At 45.3% G+C, this 19240-nt stretch overlaps 2 protein-coding genes across 2 annotated transcripts in view; both read right to left on the bottom strand.

Annotated features, from left to right (window-relative positions):
- Positions 1 to 4697, bottom strand: part of Nr2c1 (nuclear receptor subfamily 2 group C member 1) — a 49565-nt gene extending 44868 nt beyond the window's left edge. Inside the window, exon 1 of the mRNA XM_021173931.2 lies at positions 4511 to 4697. The gene's annotated coding sequence lies outside the window, so the exon portion shown is untranslated. The remainder of the gene's footprint in view (positions 1 to 4510) is intronic.
- Positions 4698 to 11709: 7012 nt separating this feature from the next.
- Fgd6 (FYVE, RhoGEF and PH domain containing 6) overlaps positions 11710 to 19240 on the bottom strand; it is a 108262-nt gene continuing 100731 nt past the window's right edge. The window contains exons 17-21 of the mRNA XM_021174937.2: positions 18557 to 18659; positions 16168 to 16295; positions 15329 to 15457; positions 13880 to 14028; positions 11710 to 11951 (exon numbers count right to left, since the gene is read on the bottom strand). Of these exons, the coding sequence (XP_021030596.1) occupies positions 11915 to 11951; positions 13880 to 14028; positions 15329 to 15457; positions 16168 to 16295; positions 18557 to 18659 (546 nt within the window). The 3' untranslated portion in view covers positions 11710 to 11914. The remainder of the gene's footprint in view (positions 11952 to 13879; positions 14029 to 15328; positions 15458 to 16167; positions 16296 to 18556; positions 18660 to 19240) is intronic.

The following is a 19240-nucleotide window of genomic DNA, read 5'->3' as shown; positions in this document are numbered from 1 at the left end:
CCTGCTCTGCTCAGAGGTGAGGCTCTGTTGCAGAAGCCCTATTGGTCCTTTGATAGCGTCTTGTTCAGGGCGGGACACTCCCTGGTCAGTGCTGGGACCAGTCTGTCTTGGAGCTCTGCAGGCCTTGTGCTTGGTGAGCACGCTCTCTAAGAATTGCTGTTCTGTCGTTTTCCGGAAGCTGAATGTTCAACTGTAGCAAGACGAAAGACCCGGAACAACATCCCTCAACCATCACTGCTGTGTACGCGCTTGATTTTAGTTTTTAATTTATTTTGATTTTTTAGAGTCGGGGTTTCTCTGTGTAACCCTGACCATCCTGGAACTTGCTTTGTAGACCAGGCTGGCCTCGAACTCAGAGATCTACCTGCCTCTGACTCCCAAATGCTGGGATTAAAGGCCTGTGCCACCACTGCCCAGCTATCAACATGGGATTTTAAAATTTTAACCATAAATGTAATTTCGTAAACTAGAGTTAGCACTTATTTTAAGAATTATAAGCAATATTCACTTGTACTTTAGGACAACACTGTTTTTCTGTTATGGATTATTGGATTGTTTGTTTGTTTAACAAAATCTCAATCATTTGATTTTACCAATGAAGATTCAGGAGCCAGATGATGGGGTGAAAGCCTGCTAGATCAGAGAGGCAGAGAAAGCACCCAGCTGACCTTCCTCCTTGGGTGATGTCCCAGAAACAATGTCCCTCTCTCAAGCTGTCTCAAAAAACCCTCCTTTCACCCGAATGTCCCTCCCTTCTACTTCCTGTACGCCTCTCTATCCGTCTTCCTGACTCCTCCTTACTCTGCTTTTTTCTTCATAATCCAGTGTTCACTTCTGGTCAACCGGTTGCTTGCTCCTCCTCGAGACCTCTGTTTCACCCTGTTTATAATATTCAAGCAGAAAGCTCTTGAATGAAAGGTATGCATACTGAGGCTGAGCCACACCTCAACTAAAAAACAGGTTTTTCCAGTAAATAATAAAATCTCAGGGTTCACAATGTGATCACATATCCTCCAGTGGATAATGTTAATGGATAATTGTCTGACTCTTTCCAGCCAGGTTGTAGAATAACCAAAGTGGTAAGAAAAAAATTAAGTGAAATCATCTTTGCGATATAGATTTATTTCTGATAACCACGATGATGGGGGAATAAATAAATAAATAATAAAGACCCCTTGGCTTGATTTTTAATGACGCTTTGGCTACAGAGAACCCGAAAGCAGCTGAATTGGCACCATAATAAAAAGTATGCAACACACAAAATGAATATTTCTTAAATATGCTTACGACTGTCCAACATAAGGGGCAGGGGCGGCAAAGCCTGGACAGTCGGTACCGTCAGGGAAAAGCATTTATTTGTATTCTACAAAGATTCCCATTTAACTGCAAAACCTGTGCGCGTGTGCGCATACAGGGGGTATGTGTGTTACCATTAAAATGTTAGCAGTGGCTCATGGGAGAGGGGAGTTAATAACCCTGCTAAAAGAACCAGGCTGGTGATGGAATTCTTCAGGTTTCTTTATTAAAGGGCACTCCCTCCGATAGAATTTCCAGAACTAATGCGACCAGTCCCATCACTTTCTCAGCAGGTTTGAGGGAAGTAATTCATGGAGATGCCACGACTAGTATTCCTATTGCAGTACGGTTGTTGCTTTGAGATATGTATAGGAAGGAAGGAAGCATATCTGAAAAACTGTTTTGTTGCCCTGTAGGGAGGGAACACAAGCTGGGAATATATTAATCTTAACATCAGCGGATTTTGTTTTTTTTTTTTTTTTTTTTTTTTTAACAAATGGAGATTCACAGCTAAAAGGTCTCCTTAAGAGTCTGCATAGATGTTGATGCAGAAATTGTACTAGAGGATGGTGGCCTGTGACAGAATTCAAAGTTTGCAGAAACAAATGTCCTTTCACTCAGTGAGCCATCAGGAGGCACCTGTGGCCAGAAAGTCTCAAGGCAGTTGTGCTTGGCAGGACTGTTCATCAAAAAGCCGTTCTCTTCGCTCTGTTTCCCTACCCCGGCAAACAGTGTCAGCTTACAGAGCCCCTCAAGCATGCAGAGGTGGCTCTCAGGACACTCAAATTGGAAAGTTACGGAAGATGTTGTACCTTGGTGGACCAGAAACCCGATTTGGTTAGTTTTCATTTTGGGTTTTTTTTTTTTTTTAATAATGATTTATGGCACTCAAAACTGTTACTTGTCAGATAGTTTTTGAAATATTCAATGATGTAAACATGTTGCTTCGAGGAAGTGACTGGAATATATTTATGTTAAAAGATAAAATTGAAAGTCTTACTAAAATAGCTAACATGGAAAAGCAGGGCGAAAACTGGTTCTTTGGAGATGTTTACAGTAGAGATGACTTTATAATTGAAAATGACCTCCTTAGGCAGGAAAGATGGCTCAAGGGTTAAGAGCCTAAATTCCATTCCTCCACCCATATGTTGGCTCTCCACCCCCTGTACTTCCGTTCCAGAGGATCTGAAACCCTCCTCTGGCCCTGGAGAGCACAGTACCCTTGTGGTACACAGATATACACGCAGGCAAAACACCCATACCCAGAAATCATTACACCTGGTGGAGATTACCCTCCCCAGGAAGTCACAAGTTCATATTCCTTTATACCTCAATGCTATACGCTAAATATCAAGCTTTACCATGCATGCAGTCAGTCTAAGAAATTCCCCACTTAGGAATCCCAGAGGTAAACTATTAGCAGTTTGTCACACAAAACACAAACCGTGCTTCTGTAGCATACACCATTTCCTACCACACTTGTGCCTGACCTCTGAGACCCGGCTCAAATTCCATTCTACCCACTATTTCTGAACAATCCGCTGTATACCGCTGTATACAGTGTACGGGAAGAGTTAGCTGGGATTTAAGGACAGACGTCTATGGTTTCGATTAACTCTTAAAATTTTCGAACAGAGGTCCATTTTTCTAGAGATGGTTTTGAAAGGGTGTGTGTGTGTGTGTGTGTGTGTGTGTGTGCGTGTGCACAGAGGATCTTATAGTGCTGCTTTTTGTATGATGTTGGTCTTTGCTATCACTGGGATAGGAATTACACACTTCACCATACCCACAGTAGATATTTAGGCTTTGTTGCCTTGTATGGTCCCCTTGAAAACTTTTCACCTTGAAAGCGTTACACAGAATGATGAAATCATGAAATTAGTTAAATTTATTGTCACCGTATGTTTTGTTTGTAATGGATACAAGCATCAAGTGTCTTCTTTAATGACAGTAGAAGCAACATTAAAACAGCCTTTGAAACCAGAGTTAGGAGGCGATAAAGGGTGTCCTACAGGCTAGAACAGTACAGAAGCTCTAACCTGGAAACGGGAATTGTGGTTACTGCCACCCTTAGACTCATAGGTCTTTGGAATGACTGCAACTGGAAAACTTACAGTGTATCCAAAGGTTCAAGATGCACACCAAAAGGTTACTGGCCATATTGATACAAAGGAAGTAGGACCTTTCCTTTATCTTCTATACATCTTCTGGGGTTTGGATACATGATTTCCAAGCCAGTCTCCACAAGAACTCCAGGTGACCTTTCCTGCCTTGCTTTAGCCTCCCGAGGACTGGGATTACAGGCATGTGTCACCAGCCTGGCTCCTTCCTGCAGGTCATCCAGGCTTTCTGTTCTTTCTCAATGTTAAATGGTCCACAATAAACTCCCACTTTTCTTCCCTTCCTGGAATCTTCTCTAATGGACTTGAATTTCTGTCCCACCAAACTACAACTCCCAAGACACCCTCCCCAAACGATTTCCTTTTTCATGTTTGCTGTTTGATTAGAACAGATCAATAATCTCTTTCCAAATTTACCAAAGTAGACACATAAAGTTTAGAGACAATTACTCAACCCAGTAAACAAGCAGACACTGTTTTAAAAACAAAGAACAAACCCCTCCCTCGAAGTCTAAGACACACTAACAACTCCCAAGCGGTGGAAAAAAGCCCTAAACGGATTTAACTTCAAGTCTCTTTTGCTTGTCCTTTCCAGCTTAGGCTGACCTGCTTAACTCAGGGATAGGGGACAACCTGGCAATATCTGCACATCATGAGACGTTGTCTGCAGAAACTCAGGCAGGGCTCCTAACAAAAGAGCTACTGGAAGCTTTGATATGCCCAGTGCATGAGATAGCCCTAGGCCACCTTCCCTCAAAGATACAGCCGCAGCGGATGCTGGTCCTCTCATGCAAGCAGAATCCTGAGCCGGAGGAGGTGTCATCCCGTAGCCCCGGGGTACATGGTCCCTCCGGTCCTGCGCCCCGCAGCTCCCTGCCCTGCACCCACCACGCGCGCAGCCCCGGGGCGGGGGAAGCGGCGCCGAGACGGAAGCGTTCCCTTTAGGTGAAAGGTCACCGTCCCCGCCGGGCCTCCCAAAGCTTTGGGCAATCCGCTACCGTCCGGCTCTCCGGTAACCGGGAGCTGGGACACTCGGGGACATGGGCGCTCGGGCCACGACGCTCGGCGGTTGGGCCGCCCCGCACCCGACTTACCCCTCCCGCCGCGGCGGCCGCTGGGCTGGAGAGAGCAGAGGCGAGGGGACCCGAGGCCAAGGGGACAGGGGAGCTTTCTGAGTTTGTGTATTTGGGGGTGGGGGTCAGAGTTCGTGACCCCACCCTCGGCTTGGCGGTGCGCGGTGCTCTCGGCGCCTGCGCATTAGCGCGGTGGAGAAGCGGCCGGCGGTGGTGACGTTCCCTGGGCGAAGCCGAGGGCCCCGGAGTCCAGCGGCGGTTCTGGAAGTCGATTGCCCCCTGCAGGTGTGGAGGGAGAGCGCCGCCGCAGCTGCGTGTCCACCCGATGCCCTGTGAGGAGGATAGATAGCATCAAGTTCTTCCAATACCTGCAACTCTGGTGCCAGGCCTCCGCGGGCACGCGCACCCAAGTGCACATACCCAAACACACGTAATTAGAAATCAAGGACGACCGAGGGCTGGAGAGATGGTTCAATGGTTAAGAGGACTTGTGGCTCCTCCAGAGAACTTGGTTTGATTCCTAACACCCACCTGGTCTGTGGTCATCTTCTGTAATTTCAGTTCCATTGGATTTGGTGCCCTCTTCTGTGCACAAACATATGTGCAGGCCGAACACCCTACACTAAGAGTAAAACTCTTGAAAGGAAGGAAGGAAAGAAGGCAGGAAGGCAGGAAGGCAGGAAGGCAGGAAGGCAGGAAGGCAGGAAGGCAGGAAGGAAGGAAGGAAGGAAGGAAGGAAGGAAGGAAAAAGACAAGTCTTTTGAGACCGGGCCTGTCAGAACCCAGCCTAGTCTTTTAACTAGTGATCCTCCTGCCTCCCTCTCCAGTGCTGTAGCGGTTTGTTTTGTTTTTAAATTTCATTAATATGGGTGTTTTACCTGCATCTATGCCTGGTACACCACAGGTGTGCCTAGTCTAGGTGGAGGCCATCAGATCCTCTGGATGTGAACTTACAGATCGTTTTGAGTAGCCACGCAGGTGCTCGGATTTGAACCTGGACCCTCTACAAGAGCAGCCAGTGCTCTTTATCATCTGAGCCATCTCTCCTGCCCCTTAAAGGAAGTTTTGGTTTGTGAAATAATAAACAACCGAATGGGTCTGGGTTAGGTGTCTTTAATGTCTGGAAAGCTGGACTTTGTTGTGGGCACTCTCTTAGATTAGTTCACCAGTACTAAGGAGTCTGTGTAGGATAACAGGGCCCAGGAAAGAACACCCTGGCGCTGACTTGACCCAAGCCCAAGACCTTGTCCCAGAGTCTGATCACAGAATCCCACCAATCCTCAAGCTTTGGCCAAGACCAGGCCACATAATCCTCCAATTGCAGGTCACCCTGGAAAACCCCACACTCCAAGAAATCCTATATAAAGTTCATTTTCCTGCCCAGTTCCCTGAAGTTTCTTGAAGAGGCAGCCATTTTCCTGGATTTTTTTCCTTCCAGCAAATCTCGTGGGAGGTTTCTTGTGTGGTGTGGATGTGACTCTGTGGTATTCCCTGGCTCATGGTGGCCAGGCTACCTTTTCCAAAAGAGCTGTAATATCACGATTTGGGGAAACTTCCCCCTGCCTGAGCAGAGCTATAACACTGTCTGCCTAGAGCCCAATTACATAGAACTTCCCAGCAATATGAGAACAGGCTGAGGCAAAGTCGTGTCAAATTTTACTTGACTGTCTTTATCAAAAAGCAAGACCACAATCACTGCTGTGTACTTTATGTTCCTAAGGGCTGTTTTTTGTCCATTTTGCTAGACGATGTGTCCCCAGATAGTTAACAGTTCCTGCTGGTCAATAAAGATCTGCAAAACGAAAGGTCACCTGTGGCAGGAAACTCTGGTCTGTACTTCAGGTACTATGTGGTTTAGACTTTGAGGCGATCTGGAAACTTCCTTTGCATCAAGATAAACACTGTAGAAGCGCAGCCAGATTCAGGGCAGAAACCTAAGTTTGGGGGGGTGGGGAATCAAAACTCTTTTTGTGCTAGGTTGAATAATTGTCCCTTATGGTCCCACGGCCTCGGGCCTATAATCTTAGCACTTGAGAAGAAAGGCTGGAGGAACCAGAGCTCAGTCAGTTTGAAGCTAGCCTGGACTGCACCTCTAAGAAAATATTACTATTTCTCTTTGGAATTAAGTATTTAGACATAGAAAAAGGACTTGCAACCTTCCCTACCATTTGGAACTGTTTCATGTTTAGTTCTCTGCTTAGTTCTCTGAAAGTCTACCTTTTAGCATTGCTTGGTTTGCCCATAATGCAGCCTTTCCAATAACCTCAAGCTTGTCTCAAAGGTGAACATGATGAAAGTACGCTGGATTCGATGGAAAGGGGACTCCAGATGATTTCTTTCTTCTCAGTTCTCAATGCACGTGCCCAAAGGGATGCTGTGGTTACCATGGTTACCACTCACCTCCAGTTCATGGACTTAAGTTACAAGAAGTTATCTTATTAAAACTTGGACACAGTGGCTCACGCTTGCTGTGCTAGTAGTTGGGAGGCCATGGCAGGAAGGTTGTTATGAATATTTGGTGAGCCTGGACAACAGGGTAAAACCCTGTCTCACAAGTAACTATGTGAATAAACCAGTCTGGAAACAGAAGCCACTTTTAGAGGATTGCTCTAGGTGACATGTTTTCTTGGTCACAGTCTAGAAAAAGGGGGCCAGTGAGGTTCATCTTAAAGGTATGGCTTAGTAAAACCTTGTCAAAGTGGGGCTGGGTGGCACGTGCCTACAGTCCCATTTACTAAGGAGGCTGATGTGGAGAGTGTGAACACTGAAGGCCAGCCACCTTGGACTACACGGTATCAAAAATCAGTACAAACCAAAACCTCTAATAAAGAACTTCACACCAGCAGTAGATATTACAGTACATTTATTTTGTATGAATTATAATACATATTAACATTATTTACAATGCTATTTTTATTTATAAATGATCTTATGAACAGTAAGATACAAACCATTATCACTTTATGTAAAAAAAAAGTATTTTGTGAAAAACATTAAAAGTGATTAATTTCTTTTCTGAAATTGCTTTTTACATGCAGCAAATTGCTCCATGAGAGAGAAAAAAATATTTTGATATTTAGTCTTTTAAAAGCTCCTACCACCTTTAGCTTCTTTTTTCTAGCAGGCAAACTCCCATCAGAACCACTGCTGTCTTCACTGTGCGGTAAATAAACCTGTCTCCTTTCTTACAATCCTTCCCCAGTAGTAACTAACATTTCCTAGAAGGGAAAACACCATAGATTTTTATTTAGAAAATAACATTAAAAGTGGCATAGGCTCCAGAGCACGTGTACCGAAGATACTTGTCAGGGACCCACAGGAGACATCTAACTAGACAAGCAAGCATTGATCCACGGCATGGAAGACATTCTTGTTGGATGTGGGCCACCTCCAGTGAGCAAGGCGAAGTGTTTTCAAGAACAGAACGCAGTAGGAATGGTGAAAGGGTTTATGAGCTGAGGACTACAGGAACCAGGGAAACGAGCACAAACAATCTAAAGGAAGTGTCACATAACACGGGGCAGAGCTGGGCTGACTGGCGTGAGAAAGGCTGAAGCAGGCCAAACCGTTGGGAATGCCATTGAAGTTCACAGGCATTGGGATTAAATCAGAATTCTGCAGTAACGCAGATTGCTTTTGCAATGCCTGAAACAGACTACACAGAAAGAGGGGTTGAAATCGGGAAGGAAAAACAAAACAAAACAAAACACGATTGTTTTCCTAGATAAGGGCTTGAACCCAGGGCCTTCTACATAGCACTACATAGCAGGCGAGTGTGTGTTCCTACAGCTCAGAGGGAAAACTGTAGCACCCATAAGTGGGTGTAACAGTGGAAGAATGAAGATGGTAAGGACAAGAGAGGCTCAGAGTCTGATCTCAGAAGTCCAGGTGGTGTTCTGAAGAAAACAGACTTGAACGGGGAGAAAGCTGGGTGCTAAGTCTCGCCAGGGATGTGGGCTTGAAGGGCGGTGAGGAGAGAGTGGATCAGGGGGGTTTTGGAGATGACATTGGGGTAGCTGGATCTTGTACTGAGTCAGGCAGGGTGACACCCTAAGGAGATGTCAGCAGGAGCTGTCCTGGGAAAACAGTGAGATTCTTACTTAAGGCAAAACCCCTTGGGAAGCCTGTCTTCAATGTATTCAACTAAAGCTGCAAAGATCCAGGAGAAATGCAGAGAATAAATATGGTATCTATCCTTAAGAATCATGGCGTGCAGTGAGGTAGGGTTGACTTCTGGAAATTCCAGCATTTTTGACTACAGTGAGCACAGTGGAAGTGCGTTTAAGGCATACTGCCATATGGTGAGGACAACATTAGGTTCTCGAATAGAAGGCTCCTCCATCCCTCCACAGCCTACTATGTATCTGCCTAAATAAAACATACTTCCCATTTGTTTTCCTCAGTGCCATTCCATTGTGTTAGAAATCAAAGTGGGGGCTGGTGAGATGGCTCAGTGGGTAAGAGCACCCGACTGCTCTTCCGAAGGTCCAGAGTTCAAATCCCAGCAACCACATGGTGGCTCACAACCATCCGTAACGAGATCTGGCGCCCTCCTCTGGAGTGTCTGAAGACAGCTACAGTGTACTTATATATAATAAATAAATAAATCTTAAAAAAAAAAAGAAAGAAAGAAAGAAATCAAAGTGGGGGTGTCTGACATCGTTTAGAAAAAAAAATCAGTAAATACTCAAAGAATCAAGCTTCTTACTGCAGAAGACAAGGGCCGTCGGGGAAAGCCGATCGATACAGGTTATGTCAACAATGGAAAGAGGTTCAGGAACGTGGGATAATGTAACAAATGTCCCGTTTCATTCATTCTCTTAGGAATTTGGCAGGGCCCCAGAATGGAGATGTTCTCCACATCTAGGCCGTGCTGGAATCATTCATCCGTAATGTTAGCAACGGGGCAAGCTCAGGGGTAGAGTTCTGCATAGAGACCCTGGGTTCAGAAATACTTCTAAAAGTAGTTTTATAGCAAATTATAAATACATTCTTATCAAATACCACTGAATGAGCCAGGTTAAATACATACGTGGTTGACAGTTTTTTGTAGGCTATGAAGGGATCAGGGAACACAGTCTCACTCCTCATTTAGAATGTCATAGGGGAGGGGTCACAATCTGATAGTTTCTATGCTGCCTTTTCCAAAGTTTTTCATAAGACTAAGCAAATGGACTCTCACACATGGATTCCAACACCTAGGAGTTACTTTGTGCGCTAATTTCTCTTTATATATATATTCAGAGTTTGAACAGTGTATTGATTCTGTCACATGTTAGAAGACAGAATGACCTAGCTAATACTTCTTAGACTTTCTGAGGCTTACAAGAAAATTTAAGAGGTTGAGAATTCAAAGACAAAAGATAGAAATATTCAGTAAAAGAAGCCCCAGTCTCCAAAAGGAACGCACTACGAATGTTACGCAGTTAGATGCTCACGTGGGAAACAGTTATGCGATCCAACTGAAATATGTTCTGAAGGACTGATTTGTTTCCTGTGGCAAGGAAGGTACGGTGTAGGGTTCTGGGAAATTGCATAGGGCTTCAAATTATGCCATAGCCAGACACATCCAGAAAAACTGGACCTGCTACCTCTAGATCTGCTTTATCTGCAGCAAACGGCATCCAAAAGGCCTCATGAATGTGTTCAGGATGAAAAAATAGTGTTCAGAATATAATTCTCTACCACTGATCTCACACTAAAAAACACTGATAACGAAGCAGGAAACGCCTGCAGCCTTTAATAGGATATTTTATAGATAACCCTGCCTCTTAACTGACAGTTTAAACTTATTCAACAAAATATTTAAACACGCCGGGCATGGTGGCGCACGCCTTTAATCCCAGCACTCGGGAGGCAGAGGCAGGCGGATTTCTGAGTTTGAGGCCAGCCTGGTCTACAAAGTGAGTACCAGGACAGCCAGGACTACACAGAGAAACCCTGTCTCGAAAAACCACACACACACACACACACAAAATATTTAAACACTGATGCAATTTTAAGCATAACTTCATTCTCCTGCTGATAATTAATAACTTTACATGCAAGTGGGTTTGCATGTTAAACAGTAAGTGCGCCAGAATGAAGAACACGAACCTCTCCTACTGAGGAACAGTGACTGACAAGGTCCAAGTGGCAGCACACATCTAAATTCCTAGGATGTAGGAGCTGAGGCAGCGGGGTGAGCCTCAGGCCAGCCTGGGCTGCTTGGAAGGATCCTGTCTCAAAAGGGGCAAAGAGGGGCGGGGGTGGGAGGAGAAGAAAAGAGAAGGGGGGTAAGAAGAAGAGGAGGAAGAGGAGGAGAACAACGACGATGACGACACTTTAAATGTCAAGGGGAATGAATCAAAGTAGCATAAAATTTCCTTAAAAAAACAGTGGTTTCAGATCACTTGTAAAATACATGTTGCAGAAAATGTGACATCCTTTTAGATAGAAATACCATCACTGACTTGGCCTCAAAACTCTTAAGAATAATAGAGGGTATTAGGTAACGTGTTGCCTGCTATATTCTGTTTTTTAAAACATTAATCACTGAGTTTGGTGGCACACACATGTAATCCTAGCAGTTGAGAAGCCATGAGTCACAGGGTGGCATGGGTTACACAAGTTCCAGGCCAGCCTGGGTTCCAAAGTGAGCTTCCGTCTCAGAAAACGAAGAGAAAAATCACATTGACACCGATCTGGCGGTTTTAAATAAAGACTGGACGTGGTGGTACAGGCCTGGGACTCCAGTTGCTTAGAGTTTGAGGCAGGAAGACTGCAGCTCATGCTTTGCCTATACTATACACTTAGTTGGAGGCCAACTGGCAAGATCCTCTGGGGTGTGGGAGTCTGGGGGGCTGTGGACAACGCTATCAGTACTGACTCTGCTGCTGGGATTTCACTTCACAGTTGCTGAGGTAGACGCCGGTAACGTGCATCTCTACTGCAGTATAAACAGTTCCACCTAAGTTCACGGACTCAAAACTACTCATTTTCATCAGCAATTTTAAAATTGTAATTTATAACCAACCACTGTATGGAAATTTGCTACTAATATGTGTGCTTCACTTGCAAAGCTTTACCAACAGTCAGAGTGTCATGACGTAAGGCAGAGACAACAGTGTGGACGGCATATCATCCATGGTACACAGAATACAGTATTACAGTAAGTTCCCAGGCTCTAAACAGTACTTTAGAATTCAGTGTGAGTCTCAGAAACAGTTATGACCAGCAAGTAAACATCAACATTTTAATAAATAACATCCATGAAAAACATTTTTAGGAACTGTATATATACCTAACAAAACAATCTATCTCATAACGACTGTGGGCGGATTTGTCTCGGCAGTGTTCATTCTTGCACGGCTTTTGAGTAGTTTTTAATCCTTTCTGCTGCACCTCCACCTCGTTGGAACCCCAGAGGAAAGGCAGCCAGTGCTGCTACAATACTGTGCCTTCCTGAAATGCGTCTATCCACCTGGTGATGAGAGACATCTGTTAGGCCTGAGAATTCAGCCATGTGGCACTAAGATCTCTCCTGCAGCACACTGGGTTTTTATGCACAGGACACTAGCTATCCTTTATTTGGTAACCTGATCCGACGCTTTGCCTGGAGAGTGTGTTCTTTGTGGCATTACTAACTCAGGTGGAAATGTTCTAACATGTCCTGGAATGAGTGAGGAGGCACAGCGCTTGCCACGAAGCATGACAACCTGAGTTTAGTCCCTGAGACCTACCTGGTGGAAAGTGGAAACCTGCTCCTGCAGACTATCCCCACACTGAAGCCGTATGGGTGCACACAAACAATCAAGGAATGTTAAACATGTGTGTGCGAGTGTGTATGTTGTGTGCGAGTGTTTGAATGTGTATGTTTGTGTGTGAGTATGTGTGTGTGAGTCAGTGTGTGTGTGTGTGTGTGTGTTTACTTGGCTCTGGGAGAGGTATATCATCAAAGGCCCTTATTACAACGCCTTTCCTCTCTCTCAGGTGTCCTGACTCAGTGAGTTTTGGAGACTAGCTATGGTCTTGGTTTCCCCTTAACTCTACCGACCAAAATTCCCATGTATGTCCCTTAAATCAAACGTGTTCCACATTTTTCAATGATCTGGCATTTAGTCTATTCTAAGATCAAAAATTCACATACAATATAAATGCTTTCCATAATCTCACAGAAGTCATCGGAAATCCTTCTGTCTAAAAGCCTCATCTGGTGGCACACAGCTGCAGTTACTGAGAAGACCCTTGGGCTATGCCCATTTGCTCCCTGGACCCCCTGGACTCCACTCCACCCCCACACTTACTAATAAATGACTTTTTACAGAAACCGATTACAGAAGAACAACCGGAGTGAACTATGAACATCTGAAATCACTAAACCTAAGAGTATCTCATAACACATGCAGCTCAGATGTCAAGGGCAGGATTTCCAAAATAACACATTTTAGGTGCAAATAGCTTATGTTATACTGCAATAGAATGCTTTTAAGAAATCCCACAGGGGCTGGAGAGATGGTGTAGCACTTATAAGCACTGACTGCTCTAAAGGAGCCAGATTCAGTTCCCAGCACCCAGCTAGTGGCTCATAACCAGAGGATCTGATTATCCCTCTGACCTCCACAAAACACACATTTTGGTTGGTAGAGTTAAGGGGGAAACCAAGACCATAGCTAGTTTCCAAAACTCACTGAGTCAGGACACCTGAGAGAGAGGAAAGGCGTTGTAATAAGGGCCTTTGATGATATACCTCTCCCATGCACACACACACACACACACACACACACACGCACATATGGAAACAGCTAGGCATTGTTGCCTATTGTAAAACAGCTGGAGGCAGGGGGATTGTTCAGAGTATAGCCCTATGGCTGGTGGGTACTCAGGAACATATGCAACTCTGGCACATTAGCTCTTCACCACCTACAAGTCTGCCTCTGAGCTTTACGGCACAGCTGCACAGCTGCAGGGAGTCTCCTTAGACCTCAAATCAAGATTGTTGCTGGCATTTTGAAGAGACTGTCCCAGCCTTGACTGTCGAACATACTGTTTCCTTCCACTGGAAACAGCCTGTGGGTCTGACTCTCCCTGCAGAGTAGTAAGCTAGCCAGCAGTTAGTTCTAAGTCCTGCTGGTCCACAGAAGAACTAGAGGGGGGAATTCTGTCCTCTCTGAAGGAGAGGGCTTGTGCCTGCTTCAGCAGAGCTCCAAGTGCTTCCTCCAGGGTCCCCTGCTGACAAACAGTATGGACAGGACCACCCATCTTCTGTTTTAGAATTATCTGAATAACAGATTAAGTGCTTCCAGTTTGGATCTCTGATTTAAATTCTGAGCCGTCCTCTATGCTCTTAAAATGCCATTTAAAAGAACAGCTTGGAAGCTCCGGCAGAAAAGGGAACTAGGCATGACTTACCTCTGCGTGGAGTGGGCATCGTCTGCCTTAAATACGTAAAACACCATGCCTTTGTGCAGCAGCTGAAACACTTTAGACTCTGAGTTCTCATCCTTGACTAGAGTGACGGTGAAGCCTAATAAAGGCTGACTTTCCAAAGCTGCCACATCCTAATTTAAAAACAGACGATAGGAAGGAAGACAGGCTTTTAGACTGAGATGTCAGGCAGGCGTGAAAGGTCTTGATTTGTACAGCTCAATTTCATATACAACACAGTACTTCTAACTGCTTATTTTTACTTAGTGAGCAGGGAGCCACCTGCTCGCCACCTGCCAGCTCTCCACCTTGTTACAGCCATTGGATTATGGTTGCCACTGTAGCCAAGGAAAGGAGGTGATGAGCATTCAGTTTATGGAGGGAGACACACAACACAGTAAGTGACTCTCACTTAGATCCCACCCGGGGAACTCTGGGACTCTTGCTGGTTGAGACAGGGTCTCACTCTGTAGCCCAAGCAGCCCTGGAACTCACAGCAATTCACCTGTCTGTATTCTCCAGGCATGCGCCACCGTGCCTGCTCCTCCCTTCCTCCTTTTTAAGAGTCTCATGTAACTCAAAGTAGCCTCAAACTCCTCATGTAACTGAGGCTGACCTTGAACTCCTACTTCTCCCTTCTAGACTGCAGGCTTGTGCTACCATACCCAGCTAGCTGCCCTAGAGGTTTTCATAGGCTGCTGAGACACAGATCATGTTGGGTAAAAAAGGCAGGACCCCAGGACAGCTAAGGACTATTCAGGACAAAGCCTATCTTATTTGCGCTGATGCCTGATCAGTACAGGCTGGGGACACTCAAGAAAGGCTGGACAAAGGGCAATCTCTGTCTTGTGTGAAAATGGCGACAAAAGCTCTGGCATTTTAGTCCTGGGAAACGCCTAACATTCGAGTCAGAACTCATGGGACAAAAGAATAATATTGTTCACAGTAAAAGTAACAGGCCAGGCACGGTGGCTCACGCTGGTAATCCCAGCATGGAGAAGTTGAGGCAGGAGGATGATTATGAGTTTGAGGACAACCTAGGCTAAATGGTAAGCTAGAGACCAGCCTGGGCTATAATAAGATGAATCACTATCTCAAAAAGCCATAGAGCAATAAAACAGCAACTCCATTTTCTGGCGCCTAAAACAGCGCTTGCTCAGCATGCTCAGGGCCCCACGTGCATCCTCGGTTCCATGTAAAACAAACCCACAACACTAAAACAAGATTCCAAAGTCACTCTTAAGAATCCACCTTATACTGGGCAGTGATGGCACACGCCTTTAATTTCAGTACTTGGGAGACAGAGGCAGGTAAATTTCTGAGTTCGAGGCCAGCCTGGTCTACAGAGTGAGTTCCAGGACAGCCAGGGCAGTGCAGAAAAACCCTGTCTCAGGGGAAAAACAAAACAAAACAAAAAACAAGAGTCCGCCTTACCTCGCTTGCAGCGTATGTGTAGAGTACTTTGTTTTTGATGACAAACCATAAGTGTTTCCATGGCTTTTTACTGCCCTTGGATCTGTAGAGGTAGCCGCTCATAGTGGAGTCTTCTGTGTTTGCTGACACCTGGAAAAGCAAGTCCTACGTGCAGTTCTGGGGTTCGCAGAACAACAAACACCACAATAAAAAGCAGAGGTACTCACAAGCACAAGCTATTGAAAGCCACAAGCGTGACAACCTGTCAGAGCAACACTGGGTTTTCTCTGTATTGGAGGAGGGAATGAAGTACAGAAATTTGCCAACATGGCCACTCCATGATCTGGTTAAGGTTTTTACTGTGGATATGAGAAAGAAGCCAGAGGCAACCGGAAGAGTCCAGAGCAGAGACAGAAAGGAGACTGATCTTGGCCAGCAGACTAGACAGGGCCAGGGCTCTCTGCTAGAGAGAGAAGAGCAAGGGCTAGGGAGGCGTGAGGACAGCCGGAGCAGGGCAGAGCGAGGACAGCCGGGCTGTGAGAGGCCTTTGAGCTGGAGGAGCTCAGGGTGGGCGGGGGCAGGGCGGTGAGAAGGGCTGGGATGCTAGTGTGGACTCAGATGTGGAACAGGCACTTGTGATACTGAGGGAGCCTGGAGGTCAGCATGTACTCTGATCTGCTGTTAAGCACCCAAAACTCTGCAGCCATCTTGTCAATGACTCGGGTCATAAAATGAAGAAAAAAAAAACCTGCAAGGCATCTTCCATATCCATCAGAGGAATGTCCTAATAGGAACACAGGAAATGGTACCATTCTTTATGAAAGGCAGCCCCGTCAGCCTTAAGGGAAAGAAACACTTACTTCTTTGAGAGCAGCGGGGATTTTCTTCTGCTTCCTCCCTGACGGGATGCTATGTAAGACTGACGACAAGGCACTTGAAGGAGACTTGTGATTTCCGGGAGACCCAACCCTAGGTGACAGCTGGTGATCTGTAACAGAGCAAGTACGCTCATGTGGCAAGCAAGAGTGAGCACTCAGACTCCCTACTAAAATCAGTAAGCAGTGATGCACACGCTGCCCAAGAAAAGGCTCCCAGGAGACAAAGGCAGGAGGTGAGGGCTGAGTGCGAGCTCAGTTGATTGCACATAGACGTCTTGAACTACAAACCATGTGAAAAGACCACATTTCTGTGTCCTTAGGATTTTGAGACAGTTAGGGACACAGCTCAGTGACAGAGTGCCTGCTTTGTGGCACAAGGGTCTATATTCAGTCCTTAGTATCAAAAGGCAAAGTAACAATGCTCATGCCTGTCACCCCAGCACTTGGGAGATGGAGGTAGGAGGATCAGGAGGCCAAGGTCCATCCTTGCTTACCCTAGCCAAGTTCACCCTCAACCTAAGTACATGGGACTCCAGCTCAATAAACCATAAGCCAATCAATTCATTATTTCTGAAACATACAAGGACACCGTCAATCTTACAAACTTCCCCACTGACTTAGAAGTCAATATAGATAATGGCAGACATGTATGAACCAGAACATCTGCTTGTTGAAAAATGAAGCTAGGAGCAATATCTGGGTAGGGGTGGGTCTAAGTGATTTGGAATGAGGCTTAGGCCAGAGAAGGATGCGAACAGGCTGGCCTTGTGGCAATCTCCCTGCTTCAGCCTACGGAGTGCTAGATTTCATGTGTGAGCCACACTCCCTGGCTCTAAATCAACCATCTTTGTTTCACACTTATGCTTTCTGTGGTGCATAGGTGATAAAACCTAGAGCCTTGCACACGCTAGGCAGGTACTTTCCACTGCGCCACATTCCTCCCAGACTGAGTTGAGAAAAGCAGGCAGCAGGCAGGAAGAGGAATTTGCCACGTGGTATTATTACAGTATCTCTCGTATTGCGGTGGGCACAAAGAGAACAAGACAAGTGGGACTTTTTTGAGATGGAACTGACAAGATCTAGTGACCAAGCAGAGCTGGGTGGTGAGAGATTAATGTTTCCACTTCACATCGGTTTACCGAGAAAACAAAGAATGGAATGACCAAAGAATACACGGGTGTATCTTCACAAACCGTACACAAACCATAACTATTGATCTAAAATTACTGAATCATAACTATGGATTTTAAAATAGCATGGCATCTAGTTTGAGTCACATAGATAGTCCTCTTTCCTAATGAGCTATGTTTCATGGATATTCAGGATAATGCTTTTAGAATTTAGATCCTATAGGTTCCAGAAATTTAAAATATAGACTCGGGCAGACCTCTTAGCTGAGTTTACTTTGCCTTGTGGGCAAACAACGCTTGCAGATACTGAATGGGCAGATACAAAAATATCTTGTAGTTGTTCAAAGAATTGCACCTGCCAAGAGTGGTGGTAATATTTGGAAGGCTGAGAGTTCCATGCTAATACGGGTTACACAAAGAAATCATCTCAATAAATAAATCAATAAAAGCCCAATCATCCAGTGAACTCGAACTCACTAACCAAGTGCCAGCTGCTGAGCTCCCACGCGACGTTACCTTGCGGATAGAAACATTTGGAACTGGAAGTGTGGCTCAGTGGTGCAGCACTTGCCTGGACCTGCAAAGCTTTGGGTCTGGTCCCTTGTACTTCCAGTGGGTGAGGAAAAGAAAGAAAGGAAAAGCTGTCTCAAAAATGAAAGAGGAGGGATAGAGAGATGGCCCAGTGGTTAAGATCACCTGCTGCTCTTGCACAGGACTGGGGTTCGACTCCCAGCACCCACAGGTTGGCTCAAAACCATTCTTAACTCCAGTTCCAGGGGATCCAACACCCTCTTCTGACCTTTGAAGGTGCCACACATGCATGTGGTCACCACACATGGTATACTAAGATACTCACTCAGGCAAAACACGCACGCACATGAAAATAAATGAATCTCAAAGAATATAAATGCAACATTATTTAGTACATTGAAACTTCAATGTAGCTCACAAGTTAAAGTTACTGTCTGTGTTAAGCGTTTCATTCTGTAATAATAATTCAATAATTAGTTTTCTTAGTAGAACCATTTCACATTGCCCGCCCCCGCCCCAAAGGCTCAGTCCAATTTCTCTCAGCATTACCATAAACTCAAGTTATGGCATAAGTGGCAGTAAGACAAGCCCACACATAGGCTGGCATGCCCCCCCCCCCCTCACACCAGCATGTCCAACCTGCCTCTTTTGGAAGGCTGAAAGCATCCGAGCAATCAGACTGTTTGGTTAAATGTTTACTTTTGCATTACCTAATTTCTGTAGCTCTTGGAAGCAGTGCTCGCACACTCTTGCCAGTTGCCCTTTCAGGTAATCTAAGCCATACTTGTTTGATGAGCAAGCTTGGCACACAATCTGAAAACACATTGAAATTATTTCATTCAGAAAAACTTTTGATTACAAGCTATTAAAAAAAAAAGGCTGCAGTTTATAGCACTGTCCTTTTTTTAAAAGATTTATTTATTATTATATCTAAGTACACTGTAGCTGTCTTCAGATGCACCAGAAGAGGGCATCAGATCTCATTACGGATGGTTGTAAGCCACCATGTGGTTGCTGGGATTTGAACTCAGGACCTTCGGAAGAGCAGTCGGTACTCTTAACCACTGAGCCATCTCTCAGCCAAGCTCTGTCCTTTTTTACAAAACAGTTTGACATGACTAAATCTCACTTATCGCATGGCATTTCGGCATGTAGTGAGCAAGCTTACGTGACCACACTTGAGAGGCTACACATAAGTCCCGAGAGCTTGCTTCATAAATAATGTGCTAACACAAGCCTTCAGAACACCGCCTAGTGTGCAGGAACTTCTGTCAGTTTCGATGACCACCCTTGAGCCTAAGCATCATCACTTAGCACCCCTAAGCATTGTTGCCATAGCAACAACTACTCCCCTGCAACACCACCAGTCAAAGGAGCTCTTACTATGTTCGTTC

This window comes from Mus caroli, unplaced genomic scaffold, assembly GCF_978045245.1.
Source record: "Mus caroli unplaced genomic scaffold, Mus_caroli_1 scaffold_9, whole genome shotgun sequence".
Classification (NCBI taxonomy): domain Eukaryota; kingdom Metazoa; phylum Chordata; class Mammalia; order Rodentia; family Muridae; genus Mus; species Mus caroli.
Note: the sequence above shows the minus strand (reverse complement) of the source record. Positions and strands in the feature narration are given on the sequence as shown.